At 46.2% G+C, this 16969-nt stretch overlaps 1 protein-coding gene across 2 annotated transcripts in view; it reads left to right on the top strand.

The window, feature by feature from the left end:
• The window catches only part of TNNI3K (TNNI3 interacting kinase), a 69087-nt gene that overhangs the window by 4742 nt on the left and 47376 nt on the right, over nt 1–16969 (top strand). For both annotated transcript variants that reach the window (XM_088537570.1, XM_088537571.1), the window contains exons 4-7: nt 1318–1415; nt 2307–2417; nt 13011–13109; nt 14475–14613. In XM_088537570.1, the coding sequence (XP_088393696.1) occupies nt 1318–1415; nt 2307–2417; nt 13011–13109; nt 14475–14613 (447 nt within the window). The remainder of the gene's footprint in view (nt 1–1317; nt 1416–2306; nt 2418–13010; nt 13110–14474; nt 14614–16969) is intronic.

Below are 16969 nucleotides of genomic sequence, written 5' to 3'. Positions count from 1 at the left end.
ATGAAAATGTCTACATTCCATTTAATGGTGCTTTAAAGAAGAGTAAGTAAAATGCACTAGTGAAAAATATCATCTGCTAAGGTTATTGCAGATAGCAATCCCAGTATCCAGGAAAAAAGTGTAAAACCACGTGAGTGATTTTCCCAGCTGGTGGAATGTTTCCTGCGGCGTGCGCTGCCGCTGTCACCCCCAGACAGGGTGTCATTAGTGCACGCACACTGCAGGAATCAATAGAAACTGGCTGAGAGCAGCTGAGTGTTTTACCCCATGGTTGCAGCTCTGCAGAAGGCTTAAGGATAATTTGCAAAAATGTCTTTCTAATTATAGTCCAGCTCCTACAAACAGGGGAAACCTGATCCTACACTGTTGAAAATCAGTTGGATCTTTACCTGAATTAGAGAGTGCAGCATCACAGATCGTATCGGAGCATGACATCAGTGGTTGGCAGCATTAGAGCAATTGGTGGGATTGCTGAGAGGAAGTTTAGGAAAACATATGTGAATTAATTGTGCGCTATGTGTGAACACTTCATGGAGGGAGGAAGGTATTAGCCCCACTATTGTACTTACTGGCTGTCCCAAGTGTTCAGAAGGCAGCCACGGTTTCGGAGGTGATCAGAGTGCATCAGACAGGTAGCAAAGCTGCTTGTCCATGCTGAGATGCATTCCTTTCCCAAGGAAGCACCATTCCTGTGATAAAGTGCAGAGGGGAGAGCAGAGCTTCAGCTCTCCAAAGGACAAAGGACTTAGATAAGCGTCTGAGGAAACAGAGATTGTTACATCTTCCTCTAGTGCGGGGAGTTCTTTGCAAATCATTTCAGAGGTTAAAAAAGGAGATTTTTTTTCTTTACAAGTTCAACCATCTCTAACAAATCCTTCCTACTGAGGTGTGAACAAACGGTGAATAAATACATGACCAAATGTACCCTCCCAGTGACTAAGGAGACAGTGTCTAATGCTTGCTGACCTAGGATGCAGGTCCTGTTCTGAGGATGTTTGGGTTGTCCTTATGACTGCCTCAGCTCAGCAGGTTGGTTACTCGTTTGTCCTTGTTTTCAAGCTCACGTGAAGGCTTCCTCACACGAGCCTTGCAGTTTTAAATCTCTAATGCAGGAAGTTAACAAGGAAAGGCAGTCAGTGTGTTCTGAATCATGTAATTGAGGATGGAAGAGCTGCAACCTGATCTTAGCTGCAAGAAGCCCTCATGTCTGCGGTTACTTTCCAAATGCTTAGCTCTTATGGGAAGCTCTTTTCTCATTTACCTCATTTACCTGTCCTTTTCTGTAAATGACTTTGATACACAATTTTTATTTTAAAGGTAACAAATCACATATCAGAACTCTTATGCTAAAAGGACTGCGCCCATCCAGGTTAACCAGGAATGGATTCACAGCTCTCCACTTGGCAGCTTATAAGGTAAATAATATAAATTTAATTCAATATGAATTAAACTGATGAAAAGAAATCAGAACTCAGGAGTTTTAGCAATCACACTGCACAGAAAATGCTCTATAAAGACCCCATGCACAGGAAATCAGCATGTGCTTTTGTACTGCCATCCGTGAAGACATGATTTGGCTATTCAAATATTGATTAAATCATGTGATGCAGCTCAAGATAGAGGAGTACTCTTTTTATTATTATAGCTATTTATAGAAACAATCTCAAAGGACTGTATTGCTCTTGTTTTGGCCTTTTTTTCTTCCTCAAGTTTTACACTCAGCTGCAATATTCATTTTCTTCGCTGTTTTTGTTTGTTAATACCCAGCCAGTATCCAGGATACGGTGCCATATAACGGCCTGAATTTGTCCCGCAGCGCTCGTGGTGCTGACACTGCCCGGTCGCCAGCTCGGAGCTGGTGCGGGGTCAGCGTGGACAGAAGGCTGGTATACTGAGAGAAGTGATAGAAATACTTAAATACTTCTGTGCATGACAGCAAAGAAGTAAAATAATAGGAAAAAAATGCTCATGGTTCAAAATTTACCTTACATCCTGGGTATTTATCTGGGGAAACCCCAGTGTCATTGTCTGTTTTCGACAGTATATTTGTTTTGACATTTAAACAGTTTGTATGAGCACTTAATAATGATTCAGAGACTGAGTCATCTTCAAAGATATAAAATCAGGTAGAGTGACCATTTTAGAAAGTACAGACTTCGGTATAGCTAGAGAAGCCTCTGGTGCCCACATGAAGCTTCCACTTTGCTCCTGCGATGCGATGGAGCTTTGTGGCTCTGTTTGCCCCCTCCCTGCAGGTGTTAGAGCTGTGACCCCCCAGTAACATGGTTTATGCCCGTGCCTTTCAGGACAACGCAGAGCTCCTGACAGCGCTGCTGCACGGCGGAGCTGACATCCAGCAGGTCGGCTACGGAGCGCTCACAGCCCTTCACATTGCTACGATAGCGGGTCACCATGAGGTGGGCTTCTCTTTCTCCATTTAGAAAATGCTGTGAGTGCTGATGTTCATCACGTTGTTTTGTTTTAAATTGATACTAATCAAAACTCAGTACTGGTTTAGCATAGCTAAACTTTATTTACTGTGTTCTATACTTTTGTATGGAGAAAACCATATCTGTCCATATGTTTCTACATATGGACGTGTATAGAGGGTCTAGATCTGTTTGCCCATATCTTTATATAATTATCTTTAAAGTCTTGGTAATCAACAGCATTGCTCTCTGAATGTCAGAAGTGCTAACTAACAGATACGCAATGGGACACAGTCACCCACACGTGTCAGGACACTTCTCTGGGTCTGCATATGTCGAGAGGCTTCTGAATACGGTCTTGTCTGAGTGTGAAGGAGCCCCATTCATTTTATTCCATCTTATAGATGTCAGGTGTCAGCTGAGCAGCTCTGTGGTTTTTACTTCGAGAGGGGACAGAGGTTCTTAGTTTAGAGCCGTGTGACAATCCATATTAGTGCTAAGAAAGCTACTGCCAGGGCAAGTCATTTGCACTCTCAAATGTCCATACTGGTAAGTGTTGTGTGCATTGGAGACTCCCATCTCCATTTTTTTCCCTAAAAATTCTTTCTCCTCCTAGGGAGTGGAGGAAGGGAGTGATGAGATTCCAAAGGCTGCTGTAATCCTTTTCCAAACGTGCTGTTAGTTATGAATCTGTTTTTCTAGGATTTAGCACCTCCGTTCCATCATTCACACATCATCTCATTTCTGTCACCCTGGCAACAGCTCACTCCGTGTATTTTTTTTTTAATCTCTTCAAGTATTTAATACTGGTGCAAAATTACCTTGATAATGAAGGGTTTAGAGCTGTAAACACTCGTGAGTACAGGTACTTCTCTTTTTAGCTCCTTTGGGCCCATTAGGCAATAAAGATTTTGTTCTCTGCACGGGTAAAAGCTTTGACTTATGCAGAAAGCTAAAGTAATTTATCAAGACAGAAACATTAGATTCCTTTAAGGAGAGATAATTGTCAAGGAATGCAAGAATAAATAAGTAGAAGGAAGGAAATACAGATGATATTAATAATTGCATTCAAGCCATGAATTCATTTCTGCGTTTTACATAGACTTATAAATTCAAATACAAGAGTTTGGCCAGATGACTGCAACGAAATGCCTGTGCAACTCTGGACAGAGGAGAGGAAACCGTTAGACTCCCAGGCTACAGAGGCCACCGAGCTCGGTGATGGGAACAGAGTTCTACAGTCTGCCCTATTTTCAGTCACCCAGCACATGCCCGCATGCACGTGCTTGCAGACAGACTCATACCATTTATTACACATGAAGATAGAAAATTCTATATAGCAGTGTACTGAAAGAGAGGAGAAAAAAATACTTTAAAATAATCAGTTTTGTTGGGGAAATGATCACTCCTTAGAAACTTTCTGTATTACCTTAAGGAAACCTGTCAACATTTAAGTACTTGGGCTGAAAAGGTAGGAGGCAGCGGCTGATGTTCAGCTGAACAAAAATGGTAGTTCTTGGCTTACAGCAGTTGAGTTTTCCTGTCTCTTTCTTAGTGTTTGTGTTTAGTCTGAGGAGCTTATCAGATCTTTGGGTTGGTGACAATGTGACAGACTTTCTATTTTATTTGGGCTCTCAAAGATCCAGGTAGATCATGCAGGTCAGTATTTTAACTGCTAATTAAAATTAATTACGTATTTGAACTATTTTGAAACCTCTGAAAATTGCGTCGGGTGCCTTTTGGAACTTTTTGCACTTACTACCTTCGGGAATTTCCCCTTACGTGCTAACTGCCTGTGTAGATAGACAGTAAATCAGGGGCCTCGGTGTCTCGGTAGCTGGTGGAGATGATGCAGTGCCGCCGTCTGCAGCGCGGCCGCCGCAGGGAGGTGAGAGCTGCCCTCCGCAAGGCCGGGGCTGTGGAGCCTGCCCTCCGGCACCATCGCAGCGTGGGTCGGAACCGGTACCCGCTAGGCCTTCTGCCAAAGGCTGCCAAATGGGCTGGCGAGAGGGAAGCGCCGAGGGGCAGTGGGAAAGGGATTTTGGCCCCAGCTGGTGCAAGGAGCACGGGCGGGCGCTGGGAGCCGTGCGATGGGGAGAGCTGGTGTCGGCACCGGTGGAGGAGCAGGCGCCTCGCCGGGGCCTTGGCGGCCGTGTGAGCCGGCGCGGGGCCGGGGAGCCTCGCGGTCCGTTGTGCAAAATGAGGAGCGCGTCCCAGGAGGGCGACCGGGCTGAGCCGGGCGCGCAGAGGTGTGTGCGGCGATACCGCGCGTGCCCCGGGGCCTGCGCGCGGCGTGAGCTGCACCAAGGCCAAAGCCGTTTCCAGGTGGCCACCCCAAGGACTCCATTGAAAATCTGGCAGTCTGCAGTGCTGAAGGCAGCAGCTCCGGCAGTGGCGAGGGGACAAGCCAGCTCCAGCGTCTGTTTATGGCGGCGGGGAGGAGGCACCTTAGCAGAGCGGGCTGCTCACCCGAGTCTTGGCTCTGCAGGGGAAGGACCAGGCCGGCAGGGTCAGAGCACAGGCCGGGCCGAGGGGCAGCGCTGCGTCCCGCAGCCCGCTCCCTTACTCCCTTCATGCACAGCCAGTTCTTACTCCCTCAAACAAACCCTTCCTTAGGTATCTTGGCACTGAGAAAGCAGATAGGAAAGCGCTGGGTCTGATTGTGCTGTTCAGGGATTGTCATGGAGACGTTAAAAGGAATCTCAGCTCTTTAATGATCTCTGTATCTTTTATGGAGTATGTAATGGTTTCTGTGCAGACTACGTATGTTTTGCTGATGGTCTTCTGTAGGAAATTGCATTTTACCTGGAGGAGGCATCATATTGGTAACGAAATTGCATATGCTCATTCATGGAGCTACAAATTATTACTATAGCATGTGATTCACATAACAGGTCTGTTAAAAATACTGTTTATATGAGTTAATATCTTCTAATTTGTAGTAGAGGGTTCCTCTTTATACCTGATACTTGTTAATTTAGTTTGTTTTTTGGAATAATTTGCTTGTTAGAAAGAGGAGCTATTCAGAACAAGCGCGCTGGCGCTTGTCTTGCAGGGACATCTGCAGTGCGACGCTGCGTGTCTGGCCTCGGCCAGCCCGGCTGGAGGGGCTTGGTGGAGGTTAAGGGCCACAGCGGGTTAAGCTGCCCGGTGAAGAGCTAGAGCTGCCCGTGTCTCTGCCTGAGGCAGTGCCTGGCCCCGCTGAGCAGCTCAGCGCTGAGTTCTAGTGCTGCCGTGCCCAAGAAACGGTGTTTAGGTGAGCCTCGTGTTCCATAGTAAAGGTGTGTTGGCAAATTTATCAGTAAATAGTCTTTGCACTCTAATATAAGTAACGTTTATTAATGATGATATGGGAGAAGCTACCTGTGCCATGCCAGATTGTCTCTGCAGAACTGGGAGAGTGTCGTTAATCTGTGGAGCCCCTGCACTGAGTAGCTGTCTGCGCTGCTGCGGCCGATGCATCACCCAGCAATGCGCACGTTACGGAGGGAAGCAAGCGTGCTTTTAGTTGTGATTTGGGACTTAGTTCTGTTAAAAGAAATTCAACCAGCACCCGCGTGGCTCTGTAGTGCCTCTGTACTGCGGCGCTCGCGAGGAAGCCCCTTGCAGAAGGAGCTTGCTGCGTGCACGAGCTCGTTCTTCTGGGAGCTCTTGTGGTGAGAACTGGCCGTAAGCGAGCACAGCAAAGGCAGGGTAGTCACCTGTAAGGAAGTATCATTTCAAGTATTTAAAGAGAGCAATTGTGTTTTCAGCTGTAAAGCAAGTGCTGTGTCACGTCAGGGGTGGCTTTCTGAGTACTCTTTCTGCTTCTGAAAGACAAATCCGAAAGCAAAACCTATTTTCCTGATTCGGTTGCTAAGCAGAAGTAGGTGAGGCAAACGCTTTCGGAGGCGATGCGCGCTGGTGAGTGTAGGGCACACACACGGGTGCGTGCAGGGCACAGCGCCCAGGGCCCCGCGGAGCGGGCTGCGTGTGTTAAGCCCGGTTCCCAACCCGCGAGCGAGAGAGGAGCAGAAAGGCCCATAATCGCAGGACGCAGCTTTATTACCAGCTCGCTGCGGTCCCGGCACAGCTCAAAGCGGGAATCCTGCCCGAGGACCCGCCCTGCCGCGCAGGGTTTATATACCAGCCGGGGGTGGGCGGGCACACAAAACTGGATATTTCCTTTTAAGGTCCGGCCGCTCCGGGGTCTCTCCTGATTGGCCGTACCGAGTGTCGCTCCTCGAAATCTTCCCGCGCCCGGCGGCGGCTCCGCCCCCAGCAGCCGCTCGGCCCTGCCCGGCAGCCAATGGCAGCGCCCCGGGCTCGGGGCAGCCTCGCGCCAGATCTCGCGTGAAGTCGCGCGAGGCGCCCTCGGCCGCCATGAGCCCTGCGGGCCGCCATCCGCCGCGGGGCATTGTGGGTGTGAGGGTTTGGCAGGAACGTCCCGTTCCGTTCTAGCACGTGCTTGTAGAATACATGGAGCAACTGCCTACTTCTGACCAGAATGTTAGAATGAAGACAGAAATAACTGGGAAATATGAAGTGCTCCCCGGTAGGGTGTAAAGCTATAAAAATGCCTGAAAACGCTAGAGGAAGCCCTGCTCCTTCCTGCATGGCTTCAGCTCCTACCGAGCTCCCAGGAAAACGGGGCCTCCTCATCCTGCAGGCGTAGGGCCATTGGTTTGAAAAGATGTCACTTGCTGCAAACAGTTTGGAAAAGCCCCGTTGCTCCTTCCTTAGAACGATGATGCCTTTGTCACAGTATTCCCGTGGGTGGAGTGGGGTCTTTGTGCCTCGTTTGGAGCTTCTGCCGTTCGGGCACTGAAGAGCTGTAGTTGCATTTCAAGCTTTTTCTTTCTTTCCTAACGTAACTGAAATTGTCTCTCAGCTGAGAATCTCCTCGGCATTATTAAGCAGTTTATTTTATCCAGAATATCAGTAATATTCATGGAAATATGTACTATTTATTTAAAAACCGTGAAAACTGAATACATTTAAAAAAGAGAAAATATATTTTGATGTTCAAATAAGATAGATAATTACATTTCAGACCCAATCAGCAGAAGCACACACACCAACCTGTTCAATATAGAAGAGGACTCACTGTATGTAAGAGCAAGGTAGAGAGAACTGGGGAAAAGTAACTTTGCTTCCCATTTTCCTGGGTCATTCTGTGCTTTTTGCTCCATCCCCACCCCTGAGACCGTGAGGGCAATCACTTCCCAAAATGAGGATGCTGAAGGCCAGCACTGCAAATGAGATGTTCCAACATTGGAGTCGGTGAGGTGTATAAATATTTCATCTGCTCTGATTTAATGTCATATTTTACTTTACCAAGCTGTGCTGTTTGCTTGTTTTATCTATTAATGGAACTTAGAGGTCTCAGTGGAAAGAATGAAAAATTAATGAAAAAATATTATATAAGCTGGAAAACATGTTAGAGGCATTACCAAACAAGTTTAATAAATATCTCATTAAATCTGATATTTTGAAAATTCTAAATGTTTCCAGCCCAGCGAGGTCATTGCTACATAAATAATGCATGTGCCTCATGCACATTTATGTGCTATCCGGTACTGCCGTGCTGGATAACCCCGGCGTGGGCCACTTCATTTTGTAAATTAAAGCTGTTGTTTCCAGCTTACCCCTGCAGGGCTGTGTGAGCGGGTCCCGGCAGGATGAGGCAGCGACGCCAGCCTGGGAGCGCGAGATGTGGATGTGCTGGGGAAAGGGAGCTGCTCCCACGGGGCGGATTCGCAGGGGAATGCATCCCTTTGCACGTGGAAGTCATATTTGTGACACACACGGGTTTGTCACCTGCTGTCTTCACTTGGATGAGTTTTACTGATAAAGAGGAGTTCAATTTCAAGAAGTCCTCATTTCTCCTTTCTTTCCCTGCATTTAATGCTCGTGCTGCATCTTCCCAGCCCTTAGCCTTACCTGGCAGCAGTTTTTCAGGCCTTTACAGAATTATTCCAGAAGCAGGAACGCAGAATTAATATTCACATTGCATCAATAGAGTTGACTGCGTGCCAACAGAGAGCCAAAGGTCTTGTTCAAAATTTGCTTTTACCAGAAGATCCGGACAGCGACAAAAATGCCTGGAAATCAGATTTTGGAATTCCATCCCTGATTTAACAGATATCATCAAATTGTCCAGACTGAATGAAATGAAGACAACTTTATACAACCTAAGAGTGGAAGAATTTCTAGCTTTGAAATATTTGGGTTGAATTGGATCCTCTTTCTCTTTTTAACTTTTTGAAAGTAATCTGTCTGTTCTTAGACCCTAACCATAAAAAATATCCCTAAAAACAGACAGAAAATGCTTTTTTTCTATTCCGTGTATGTTTAAAGTAGCATAAAACTCAGTGCTATCAAGTCAAACTGTGGTAGCTTTGAGGTGGAGCTCCACATTTGGCAGAGAAAAAGAGGAAGAGGGGAGTGATGGCACTGAATCCAGGGACATAAATACAGATGGACCCAGTTCAGCTGAGGAAAGACCATCAGCTCAGATCCATTATTCTCTGCTTGAGAAAAGCAGATCCCAGAAGCACTTTAGAGGCACCTCCTTCATTTCACATAGTCACCTAGAAGTCATCGCTCCGTTGCTCAGGGTAGGATCAAGCATAGGACAATAATCTGGTGCATTGTCAAGTTGAAACGTTGACCATGTGTCTATGTAGATGAAAAAGGGAATTTGTCCTAGCTGATGTGGCTTATTTTATAATTGAGGAACGAGAGGGGAAAATTCAAGAGCAGAATCCACGTCACAGAGGTACTTCCTTCCCTCCTCCCCGGCAGCGTTTGAAATCAGACGGTTCCGCAGCTTCTCGGAGTAGATGCTGGTGGGTGGGATGAGGTGCTGTCCAGCACATGATGGTTGTGCCGGCCTGCCCCCTTCCACCACAACGTGAGCTGGAAAGGGAGAATCAGCAGCGCACGTCGGAGGGGAGCCGGTGGCGAGAGGACAGGGATTGACTTGCATGGAGGGGGAGAGGCAGAGAGGCAGCGGGCACGGGGGGTGAGAGGAGCTGACCGAAAGCGAAGGCATTGCCTGTGAGACCTGCTTGGAAAGGACTGGGCAGCTCAAAGGCCTTTGGACATAAGTATATTTAGATCTTAGCTATCTGAGTCTTCAGGACTTCCAGCAAGATTGCAATTCTGCAATTACTTTAATTATTAAACTATTAGCAAAAATGTTTCTCCATGGAACTGAGTCACGTAGGCACCTTTGAACATCCTGTCCTGGGTGGCTTCTGCGACGCCGAGGACGTGCCCAGCCTGGCCACAGCATGTTTGGCAGATGCAGCTGAACACGTGTTGAACTGTGGTGCAGTAAAGGAGCTTTCAGTAACTTAGTGGTGCTGACTTGTCTGAAGATGGTGCCAGCTTTTTGCTCCCTGAGAATACCCTTTATAGCGTGCCCCACATTTAGCTAGGAGTCAAAATAAACGAGACCTCTTAGAACTACTAGTCATGCTCTTATTACTAATGCTGTTAAATTCATGGGAATCTCTTTGTCCAGAAAAGTTACCTTTAAGTGTACACTACAGTGTGCAAGAACTTCTGTTTTAGGTATAGCATCTACTGATATTAGCAGAAAAGTTGAAACAATCCAGTTCTGCTGCCCTTTAGCAAAATCAATCCTGGGGAGAGCAACTGTATTTCTAGACACCTGCATCTTTCATTATTGATTCTTTCTGTAATCTGTGCTTTATCTGATTGGAATAGCTAAGAAAAAAAATATGAAAGATTATCGCTGAAAGCATCTGTCCTTATGTCTTGCAGGAGAGAATGCATTAAATATTTCATTAAACATTAAACTTTCCCTCAGAAAGACAATTGTACATTCATCAGGGAGTTGTATTTAAAACATTCAGAATCCTCTTTAGAAGTTTCTTGATTCACTCTCGCCAAGGTTTATTATAAATTCTTACAGAATTTATAATAGAGAGTTAAGAGTTGTACTAATTTTGTGCAAAGACACTTTGCAGAACATGACTTATCATACTCACATTTGCTCAATTACAGAGAATTAGGAAATTAGCACTACTATATATTTTTCATTTTAATAGCTTATTTAATAAAGAAATTCTGCCGTAAAGGAATTCCAAACCATGACAGCTTCTTTAGATATTTTATCATAGGTCTGTATGGAGTCTAGCGCAAGTGCATATGACTTAATTGTTGAAGTTGTTTTTCTTTAATTTTACCTGCTAAAGAATCAGTAATCATTGGTTTTATTTTCTTAGAGGAATTACTCTCTCCTGCTTGTCCAAAAGATGAAGCCCTGGCATAATCTTATGTTCTACTTTGTTGATTCCTTCTAGTCTTCAAAGAGTAGCTTAATTAATAGTCTGTCTTTGAAGTGAACGTAATTGGCTTGAATATTCAAAAAGCTTCTGAGTAAACCTGTCACAAAAGGACTTCAAGAAAAAATAATAAGTAAGATCATCTCAAGTTTATCAGACATGATTTACCCTCAATAAATCCAGTCTGATGGTTCCCAATCATACTGAGGAATCAAGAGGCTGAAGATATTCCTTTTTATTTTTATTTTTCGATCTGGGCAATGATGTTGCCTGCAGGTCGAAGCTGCGTGTTGCCAGTTTTCAGTCCTGTTGATGCCCTGCAACACCTCTAAGGTCAGCAAGAGGTGCTTCCTCTGCAGCCTGGAGATCTCCCGTAGAGCAGGAGCTGCACCCCTCGGCACCCTCTGTCTCCTGAGGGTTTGGATTACCTCACCTAAGTATTTGAAGCTCTTCTTGCATAAGCAGCTTTCTGCCTCTGCCTCTGCTTTCTGATGTCGATCTTACCATTACACATCACTGCATCATATCCCACTACTTAAAACACCTCCAGCAACTTTCAGTGCTTTCTGATTTCTTTATGAGAAAGATGGGTTCTCTTTGAAATGCTCAGGATTGTCCCTATTTCTCCATTTTGGTATTTATATGAAGTGGAGATTGTTTAACATGACTCACAAATTTCCTCTTACTAGGAGATCACAGAGTAGGTGGCACAACTGTTGTTTGTACGGCCTGGAAAAATGTGTCAAAATTCATCTAGCTTTCTGTTTGTCATCGGAGGTGAAACCACATTGCCCAACACAGTTTCTTTAACTTGAAGCTCCACAACAGCTCCAGGTGAAGCTACATTTTGAATAAAATCAGACTGATCCGAAGACGTTTTAGCCATATACCTGTAAAAGATACAGGTCCACAGCCTCACACTGGAGACCCTGGTGCGTGACCACGTCACAGCGCGGGGCGCCGCGGGCCCCTCGCAAGGGAGGCCCGTGGGAGCGAAGCACCAGGGCAGCCGTCCTGCTGCAGTGCCTGTGCGGGGTGACGCGCACGGCGACGCGGGGAAGGTGCCGTACGAGCCCTCGAAGTGCGGGAGCGCTGCGGGGTGACGCGCACGGCGACGCGGGAAGGTGCCGTACGAGCCCTCGACACGTGGGAGCACTGCGGGGTGACGCACACGGCGACGCGGGGAAGGTGCCGTACGAGCCCTCGATGTGCGGGAGCGCTGCGGGGTGACGCGCACGGCGACGCGGGGAAGGTGCCGTACGAGCCCTCGACGCGCGGGAGCGCTGCGGGGTGACGCGCACGGCGACGCGGGAAGGTGCCGTACGAGCCCTCGACGCGCAGGAGCGCCTGTGTGGGGTGACGCACACGGCGACGCGGGGAAGGTGCCGTACGAGCCCTCGACACGTGGGAGCGCTGCGGGGTGACGCGCACGGCGACGCGGGAAGGTGCCGTACGAGCCCTCGATGTGCGGGAGCGCTGCGGGGTGACGCGCACGGCGACGCGGGGAAGGTGCCGTACGAGCCCTCGGCGCGCGGGAGTGCTGCGGGGTGACGCGCACGGCGACGCGGGAAGGTGCCGTACGAGCCCTCGGCGCGCGGGAGCGCTACAGGCGCTATGGAAAAATTAGCGGCCCTTTAGACTTCAATAAATAATCCAAAGTGGTTTCATTCAGGCTTCCATTTTGACAGCTATTCAGAGGGCCAGTATTTCATAATTAATAGCTGTTCAACCAAAACATTGGCTTCCTGAAGGAATAAAAAAGTGGCAGTTTGAAAGGAAACACTTAGGGTTATTTATTGAAGTCGAAGGGCTATTATCTTCTAAAATACAAAGAAATCTTTGCATGCTGAGGGAATTAGGCTAGAGGATTTACCTGAATACATTTACATTTAAAAGGGTCTTTCATTTTGTTTTATTTACTTCCAAAAACTCTGATATGTTTACTGCCCTTTGTTCATAATGCTTAAAAGAAAATTAAAGGCTATTTTGATATACTCTAAGTCAGTCATTTCTGTGCTTCTTCCTTCATAAATACAGTGGTTTTTTGATTTTAGCTGTTTTTTTTTAACAGGCAAATACATTTTCAAGCTTATTTATAAAGCATCAGTGACATTCAGTGTTCAGTTAAAGTACTGTAAGTTAATCACTTTTACACGTTGTGTGTAGTTCTTCCCCATTACAGCTTGCTTGCTTGTGGCTTTTTGTTTACATTGGTGATATAAGGTTACTAGTGAACCACATCTAGGGCTTCTCATTGCAAACTTTTTTGTTTCTGTCCTTCCAGGCAGTTGATATCCTTTTGCAGCATGGAGCTTATGTGAACGTTCAGGATGCAGTTTTTTTCACTCCGCTGCATATTGCTGCATATTATGGCCATGAACAGGTAACTGAACGGGGGAGATGTGGGAGAGCAGAGCAGTGACACTGAGACAAATAGAGGTTTCTTGGCGCATACTTTCCATTTGTATTCCGAAGGGTCTTGGTAAGGAAAGGCCACATATACAGAAGGTATTTTCCTAACCAAAGTCTGGGTGTTTAAGAGGCTGAATAATCCCTATACTTTCATCCTTAGTGCCAGCAAAACTGGTATCCTCCTCCCTAGACCTCTTGGAAGCAACGCTTGTCTACAGCTCTGATAACGCAGAAACAGACTTGCGCACAGAAGCTTGTTTTGTTTGATGCTTGTTTTTCATTCCACATTTCAGAGATTGAGGCGTGTGAGAATATTGACTTAAATATCTCCAAGAAAATGACAATCTCTTGCCAGTGATAAATAAGTGGCCATTATAGTGGTTTGTGTTGGAATTCACAAATTAAATTATTACCACTTTCAAGTTCATAGAAAAACGGAGACCTTGCAGGGCAGAACTTTCCATGAGGAATGTGCTTGTCGCATTTAGGCAGGTCATGGAGTTACTAAAAAGTATGCAGAACTTCTGACCAAAATTGACATCAAACTTCCCAGTTCCCTTTGCTGAAGTATTGTTCGCACATGGTTTATGTAGCAATCCAGCCAGTTGCCCTGCAATAGTCCCTTTTTTGTGTGAAAAATACTCCTGGATCTATGCTGACTTACACGAGTCATTCCCCATGCCTTTATTTGGCTAGAGGTATGTCTGCTGGGATGTTTTTGAGTTTCAAAGCATAACCTGCAGGTAGAGTGTCCTGCTCCCGCCCTTCGTTAACGCGCCGCTCCTGCCCTTCGTTAACGCGCCGCTCCCGCGCCTCGGCCGCGCAGGATGTGCGCGCCGCGAGCGGTCCTGAGATCCTGCCTTGGTGCCTATCCACCCTGTCAGCCTGGAACGTTAGGAAACCCCCTGCATGTTGGGCTGAGAGATTAGTCTGCCGACTTGCTGTGAACCCCTCTGGAGCAAATAGTCCCAGTCCAGCGAAATTCCACCAAAATGCCAGTGTTGCTCTTGTGAGAAGGGAGGCTGTGCAGGAAGCCGCTGCGGCTCCGGGGCTTCTCACTGCGGGGCTCTGAGCACGTTTACTTTATCATGCGGACTGGTCAGTTAAACAAATGCATGTGTTTTATGATTCTCTACCGTCTGTATAACTGTAGAGAGTGAACTAGCATTTGCTCTTGACTATTTTAATATTTTTATAAATAGAGAACTTAAAATGGGTTTCCTAAAGTATCTTCTCACTTGTTTTAAAAGATATTCACATATAGTGATAACCAATGCAATATTCTTTTTGGTACATTTTCATGTGATATTCCAGTTAACCTTGATGAACTCTTTAGGTAACGCACCTCCTGCTAAAGTTCGGAGCTGATGTGAATGCAAGCGGGGAAGTTGGAGACAGGCCCCTCCATTTAGCTTCTGCCAAAGGCTTTCTCAATATAACCAAGCTCTTGATGGAAGAGGGAAGCAAAGCTGATGGTAAGAAAAGAAACAGAAACATTCAATTTCAATACTGTATTTTATATGCTGAGTCAAGCATTGAATTTTGAATTTGCCTTACTGACCCTTCATGTGTATGTTTGTGTATTGTCTTTGGGCAGCTGTAACCAAAAATAACAACTGGAGAGCTTCTCATTACTTGTTTGTCTTGCTATTGCTCTTGCATTTTGCTCCCATGGATAAGTTAGAGGTGAAAAACATCATCAGAAAACAAATCTGAGATTAACATATAGGGATATCTCATAATTGAGACACTGATCCAACCAGAGAAGGTGTGGCCATGTGGCCTGTGTCTCCAGTTGTAATGATGTAAATGCACAATAAACTGCTAGCGGATAGGATGTAGATAAAGGATTTTAAGTCAAAATTGTACAGCAAGTAATTTAGAACAATTTGGGTGAGAAATTGCAAATGGTTCACAAGACTTAGAAACAGGAAATGAAGAGGAATGTGTTTAATTCTTGCTTTATTGTGCTGCAGGCTTCTTATGTTTCATTGTAGAGCATTTGCCATAAGAGAAACTGGGGGGAGAGTTGCAGAATTAGTTGAACTTACCTAAAAGTTTGCTGGCATGCATTTTTTCTTTTGCAAGTTAGGAATCACTGCATTCTTTCTATAGGCTATCTCATGCTCAGACCAATAAAACTACTATTTTGCAGTTCAGAACTGTATATTTTGCATATGCCACAACTTAAAATATTTTCCATTTTAATTTATATTGGTACCCCTCTGCCTGGTTCTTAGGTTTACTCTTTTGTTCCCTCTCCTTAGGCTGGTTCAGCAATGTAGGAGGCACAAGACAGAGCGCGCTCACCTTGCTCACTCCTTCCACCTCAGCTAATAGAAGGGAATGTTAATGCTGAGGCTTATGCACACTACATAACAGCAAAGTTATTTGGAAGGCTATTTCTCGTCCTTAGAAAAAAAACAAAAGAAAAAGCCTTTTGAAAATGAACAGTATACGCTTTGCAAAAGTACTGCTCTTAATTCATCTTTGGGCTGCATTATTATTGTTATTAACTTATATCCAAAATATGCAAGGTAAAATCTTTGTCTCCTTGAAGTCAGTGGCAAAACTCCCATTGATTTCAATGAGTCAGGATTTTGCCTAGGGAAACAGTCACTATTTGATTTGGAGAGAACTAATTAAAAAGAAAAATAGAAAAAAAAAAGGGAAAAAACCAAAATGCTGGCACTTGCTGCAAGAATCCTGCATGTTACAGAAGGAACAAAGTTATCAGGATTCTTCAGCTGCTGCCTCTCAGTCGCAGCGTGTCGGTGCCTGGCGCCGGTGCACGGTTCCTCGTGGATTTGCACGGCTGGAGCAGGCGGAGCGGAAGCGGAGCGAGGCTGCGAAGGGCTCCCTGCGCCTGCCGCACCAGCCCTTCCCGCCCCACCGCGGTGCCCCGGCTCAAGGCTGCAGTGCTTGTTCCGGACTCTGGAACGCTCTACCATTCCCTAACAATTGGAAAAACATGGAAAAGAGCCTGTGAGGCCTCTTCCTTGTGCAGCGTGCCCGGGAGCGCTGGCATCAGCACCACTCGCGCATCCCGGCCCCACGGGTCGCGCTGCCGCTCATTCCCTCCCCGCTCTTCCTTTCCAGGCTGTGGCAGTGCCCCGCTAGCGTCACGGCTACGGTCCAGGCCTCTTCCCTGCGTGCTGAAAAACGGAGGGAGGAGACGCCAGGCTCAGGGTCGTAGGTGCCCTCTTCTATAGTGAGCCCCGGAGGCTTCAGCCGTAACGCGTGTGCACTGAACAGACACTGCTGTCATCAAGAGTGGAATAGGAAGAGATGTTCACTCACTATGACTAGGCAGCAGGAGGCTCACTATCTGTTAAATAATTTATTTCAAAAGGAAGAGAATTTCGGACACCATTTAAGGTTCTTTGTTTCAAAATCAGTATGTTCTGCACTAGAAAAAGCAGAGGAGAGTGGAAGCAGGAAGACTTGTACTCACAAAATAAGATGCTTGAAACTTGGTTGGAATTAGTGATGGAGGAAGAGCTCTTTGTGCTTAAGAAAGGAAGGAATTTATGAAGTAATACACAGAAATGCTGGCAGTTTCCTGTGCAGACACGGAAATGTGTGTCATGAACGTGAATGATTTAACATGGCCTGGCTGGTCCCCCAGCCCTGAGGCCTGGGCAGCTGGCGAGGGAGAACGGTGACCACCGACCTGCTCTGGAAGGTCAGAGTGCTGCTGAAATACCCGCGTTTGCAGTGCAAGAGCAGCCGTGATGCACGTACGTAGTGTACGTATGGATGGATGTGCATCTGTACGTAAAGGTGTCATCCGTGCATATATAACCACGGATGTTCACAGTTTATATATAA

The sequence above is a fragment of the Tinamus guttatus genome, unplaced genomic scaffold, assembly GCF_059628265.1.
Source record: "Tinamus guttatus ecotype Peru unplaced genomic scaffold, ASM5962826v1 Tinamus_guttatus_pri_ptg000814l, whole genome shotgun sequence".
Lineage (NCBI taxonomy): Eukaryota > Metazoa > Chordata > Aves > Tinamiformes > Tinamidae > Tinamus > Tinamus guttatus.
The sequence above is the reverse complement of the archived record's forward strand: the minus strand, read 5'-3'. Positions and strand labels throughout refer to the sequence as shown.